The sequence below is a fragment of the Lactuca saligna genome, chromosome 9, assembly GCF_052625555.1.
Source record: "Lactuca saligna cultivar CGN05327 chromosome 9, ASM5262555v1, whole genome shotgun sequence".
Taxonomy (NCBI): domain Eukaryota; kingdom Viridiplantae; phylum Streptophyta; class Magnoliopsida; order Asterales; family Asteraceae; genus Lactuca; species Lactuca saligna.
The window spans coordinates 173,848,105-173,853,210 of record NC_136425.1 but is presented as its reverse complement, the minus strand read 5'-3'; the positions used below and the strand labels follow the sequence as shown (position 1 = coordinate 173,853,210).

General features: G+C 28.8%; 1 protein-coding gene across 1 annotated transcript; it reads left to right on the top strand.

The window, feature by feature from the left end:
- Positions 1-412: 412 nt before the first annotated feature.
- LOC145018252 (2-alkenal reductase (NADP(+)-dependent)-like) lies at positions 413-4,856 on the top strand. The gene is made up of 6 exons (XM_078976145.1): positions 413-778; positions 2,086-2,266; positions 2,695-2,861; positions 3,945-4,027; positions 4,247-4,373; positions 4,464-4,856. Exons 1-6 carry the CDS (start codon positions 518-520, stop codon positions 4,716-4,718), a joined length of 1,074 nt encoding a protein of 357 aa, XP_078832271.1. The 5' UTR covers positions 413-517; the 3' UTR covers positions 4,719-4,856.
- Positions 4,857-5,106: the final 250 nt, after the last annotated feature.

Sequence of the window (5,106 nt, the reverse complement as noted above, 5' to 3'; positions counted from 1 at the left end):
CCATCGGGTCAAGTACATACCAAAATAGTTATGGACTTAGACACTAATCCAACACATTGACCATGTTGTCTAGGCGGGACCAAATTGTTTTTTTACATGCTAACGAATAACCATAAACAAATTAGTAATAGATGAGTGACAAAATTATGTTTTGATATTTTTATAATAATTATGGACTTAAAGTAATATTAATAATTTTTACTTATATAAAAATTATATTTAGAATCTATTTTATTTTTCCTACACAATCTTCAAATCAACGGGGTGATTTTATTCATATTTATAAGTATTTTGGTTTTTTTTTTTTTTTTTTTTTTTTTTTTTTTTTTGTCATTTTGTATTTTTTTTCTTCTTATATATTAATGGCAAAGAAAGATGGGGTCACTTTTCCCCTTTTTTTCCCTTTAAAATACCACCTTTCAGATCCATTCTTCAACCAAACCTGAAAGGCTGAAAGTCTGAAATATCTTACCACCACAGAAAGAAGAGAAGGTGGAAAGGTGAGAGAGAAAAAGAGATGGGCGGTAGCGACGGCGGAGCAGCGGCAAAGACGGTGGTGGAGAGCAAAGAGTGGTATTTAGCAGCCTACGCACCGGAAAATGTACCCACTTCAGATCATCTAAAGCTGCGTTCAGTCACCATTTCTCTCGAATATGATTCCGTCGCCGATCAACACGTGGCAGTGCAGCTGCTCTTAATCTCCGTCGATCCTTATCTACGATCCACCATCACCGGCCGTGATGGTGACCTGTACTTACCTCGACCTCCCCTCAACAAGGTTCTAATCATTTGTCATATTATTTATTCTGAGAACTTATTTAATGCTTCTTAAAAAAATAGGATTTTTGGTGTTTTCGATTCAACACCATTTTTGGCGATATCATCAAATTTTACTTGCATCACAACTTTATTAAATATGGTGTTGTATTATAATTTGATAAAATTGCTAAAATGGTTCATAAGGATTGTTTTTTTATTTAATTTGGTTCCAATATCTTCAAAATTGTGGAAATGGTTTTTTGTCAATTTGGTGTCAAACTTGAAAATACCATTTTACCTTTTATATATTGCTTTTCTTTGAATATTTTAATTTATTTAATATATAAAGAATATTTATTTGAAGTCTAATTAAGTTACAAAAACATTATATGCTTATAATGTCTTTTTATTTATTAAATGGTGTTAACGATTAATCATTATTTTGCACAATTATACACCATTTTAAACTGGAAAATGACGTTAGGAGTAAGATAGTTTTAACAAACCTTTTTTGTTATTATGTATTTACTCAAAAACCAAAAATAAAAAACTTGTACAATATACATTAGGGCTTGTGCCAAATGTGTGTGAAAGATGGATTTTGGATGTGTAATGAGTTGAAAAAGATAAAATTAAAAATAGAAAAAAAAAAAAAATACTGATGCCACTCATTGGTGAGATGTCAATTGAAAAGAAATATGAAAGGAGCTTTCAAAGCTAACACCAAATTAATCGGTAGAATGATTATATAACATATGGACCAAAATTATAGTTTACACTTTCAAAAATAAAATATAACTAAAAATATATTTTTTTTTGTTTAAACTTTGTCAATCCAAGTCCATGTTATCGCGTAATTTGTTAATATTGGTCCCACTTTGTAAACCATAACTAACTACCACCTATCAACTTTTGACTTCGATAATTGACAAAGAAACATTAAACTTATTGATTAAAATATGTTATTTAATATCAGCTTATTTGAATTAAAATATGATAATTACTGTCTTTTTTCTAAATAAGCAAACATAATTTTTACAATCTTTCAGACTTATCTTTGAAGTCTGGCCTGCATGATGACGTAAGAATCTAAAGATGACAAATTGAATGCATAATAAATTAATAATACACGAATAAATCTTAATTCGGTCAAAACCAATGCATAGTAAAAATATAACTTTATTACATTAAATACAAAAAGAATATCACTATATCAGACATCATCATTAAGATAACATGTCAATCATTTAAAAATTGATAATATAAAATGCTTTAGTTAATTATACGCTTACTTTCTTACATGCTTTAATTATTGTATGTTTGTAGGCAATCACAGGGTTTGGCATAGGGAGGGTGGTACGATCAAAAAATAAAAACTTTAACGAGGGTGATATCGTCATTAACCCTTTTTCACCTGTTGCTGAATACAGCATCGTGCCAGCTGATTTCCTTAGAAAGATTGATCCAACAACCGATATCGCGTTGCCTAATTACCTCAGTTGTCTTGGTAAATCACTAAATTGCCATTTCATTTAATATTTTACTTTATTGTTACATTCGTTATTCTTTTCGTTAAAACGTTTTTATCGATGATAAAATAGTAACATGAATATATCGTAACCGTTACCAAAGGTAAAGTTGGATTAAAAATGATGTGCAACATAAATTTATTTTACATTCTTTTCGGATAAACACATTTTAATCTCTAATCAACTGAAAAGTACAATTTTAATAACTTCAATCTTAATTTACACTTCTACTTTTGCTCAACATATTTCTTGATACATGAATAAAAACATACTTTCAATTTGAACAAGTATGGGTTAAATATTATATATAAAAAAATAATTGCAAATCTTTTGTTATTTATCATAAAGTTTAAGTTGTTTTAAAATTGTGATATGAAAAAAATAATATTGATACATGAAACACAAGGGGTACCCGGCTTTACTGCATGGGTGGCAATAGAGGTGCTGGGGAACCCTAAGCCTGGCTCAAATGTGTTTATATCTGCGGCTGCTGGAGGTGTTGGAATGTTTGCTGGACAATTGGCTAAACTAAAAGGATGTCGAGTTGTTGGAAGCACAGGGTCTAATGACAAAGTAAGTTTTAATTTATACAAAAAATTGCATCACGTTTAACTTATATAAATGCAAGAAACATTAATGCTCTCTTTAGCGTGCATAAGTTAGCTTGTTTTTTTTTTATTGACATTATTGGAAGTTAGTGTTTAATGAGACCACAAAAGTAGATTAACGTAGCTTATATGAATATGAACTAGTTTTTTGATAAGTTACTTTAGATAACTTATTGATAAATTAGTTTACAAGTTAAAAACTAGTTTTCTGCTAACATGCCAAAATATAGTTTTAACCCAGATAAGCTATGTAATTTAACTAGCGTTTGATAAAACTACAAAAGTAGTTTATAAGCTCTTATAAGCGAAAAGCTAACTTTTCAGCTAGTAGGACGTTACTTGTATGTCAAACAATATATAAATTTCTTTCTATTACTACAAACATTATACTTTTATTGATTTGTAAAGATGTTATCTTTTAAATAACAAATTATAATATTGTGTTATTAGTTTTGTATTGGATATTATATTGTATAAAATCCACATATATATAACATTACAAAATCATTGTCGTTTATAAATGTTAACTTATATATAATATATTGTATTAGAAAAAAAAAAAAAAAAAAACTAAGATGATTTGTCATAATATCGTTATCGATTCGGCTCAAATTTGGGGACATGAGTTATTTGCTATCATTTAGATATCTTTGGTTATATGTTTGACGGACTAATTGAAAAATAAAAATTTAGCTAATAAAAAAATAAAATTTGGTAAACTAGACGATAAGTTAAGTGAAATATGTAAAATGACATGAAAATACATGTAGAAAATTGATTTTTTTTTATAATTAATAAATATTATATTATCGTTGCAACTTTAGTCTGAATATGATTTTTTAAATCCACATTATAAACTCGTTTTTGAGTTCCTAATTAAACATGACAAACTAAAAAAAACTATAAAAATAAACTTACTTATAAGTTAGATGTCCTTACTGATTTTAAGTTTGACATTAGGAATTCACACGTTGTGTTTATTTTAAACCCTTAAAAACAAACAATTCATTTACAAAACCAAACAATTGTCTGAAAATGAAAAATGCAGGTTCAACTTATAAAGGACGAATTTGGATATGATGAGGGTTTCAACTATCATGAAGAATCAGATTTTGATGTTGCATTAGCCAAGTAATTTAAATTTCCTACATAGTATAATTTTATTCTCTTAAATTATTCATCTTAAAAACAATTTTTTTCACTTATATCACCATGTGATACTACACATACACATAGACATACAACCTTTGTACCATAACTGATATGAACATATATAATCATGGACAATTACTTGTGGCTTTCTGACATTAGATAACCCATTTAATTTTCACATTTACAAACAAATTGTAGGTATTTTCCAGATGGAATCGATCTATACTTGGATAATGTTGGTGGTAAATTGCTAGATGATGTTCTTAATCACGTCAATAAAGGTGCTCATATCGTCATAAGTGGGATGATATCTCAATACAACACAGTAAGTTTCTCTTGTTTGATAATCAAGATTATATTCTATTCAAGACTTTTTATCTGTTTACTTAACTTCAAAAAACTTCTTATGAGATAGATTCCGGCAGAGAGAGAAGGCGTGAAGAACCTAATGAATATGGTGGGAAAAGACGTGAAGATGCAGGGATTTCTTTGTGGTTCGTATTTGAATCAGTTTGGAGAATTTGCACAACAAATGGAAAAGTACATCAAAGAAGAGAAGATAAAGCCGAAACACAAAATAAATCAAGGGATTGAGAGTTTTTTTGAAAGCTTTGTTTCCCTTTTCTCGAGCTCCAACCTCGGAAAAGTTATTGTTCAAGTTGCAACGTAATTGAGAATGAATTATGTTGGAATTTTCTTCGCTATCCATATGAATCTATGCTTTATTGAATCATTTATGTTGGGTGAATTACATGATGTAAAAACTGACTACTGAGAATAAAATTTGTAGGCATTTGGTTTGCAAGAATCCTTTTTTTTTTTAATGAAAAAATAGTAGGGATGGCAATGAGCTTGGGTTGGAAGTTGAGTTGGAAGTTGATTTTCAACCAAATCAAACCTATGGGATAAATCAGTTAGAGAACTCAAACTCATTAAAACTTTATAAATTAGTTTATTTTTTTAGCTTATAGTAAATTAGTGTTTGGTGAGACTCTAAAATAGTCTATAAAATAATTTATACGCTAGTTTTTCAAGGGTGGAAGGTATCGTTGGGGGAT

Bases quoted from the DNA above. Each gene is read 5' to 3' on its own strand.
- LOC145018252 (XM_078976145.1), top strand. From the start codon at position 518: ATGGGCGGTAGCGACGGCGGAGCAGCGGCAAAGACGGTGGTGGAGAGC. The intron at 2,267-2,694 runs GTAAATCACTAA...ATGAAACACAAG, and splicing joins TAATTACCTCAGTTGTCTTG to GGGTACCCGGCTTTACTGCA. The intron at 4,374-4,463 runs GTAAGTTTCTCT...CTTATGAGATAG, and splicing joins TGATATCTCAATACAACACA to ATTCCGGCAGAGAGAGAAGG.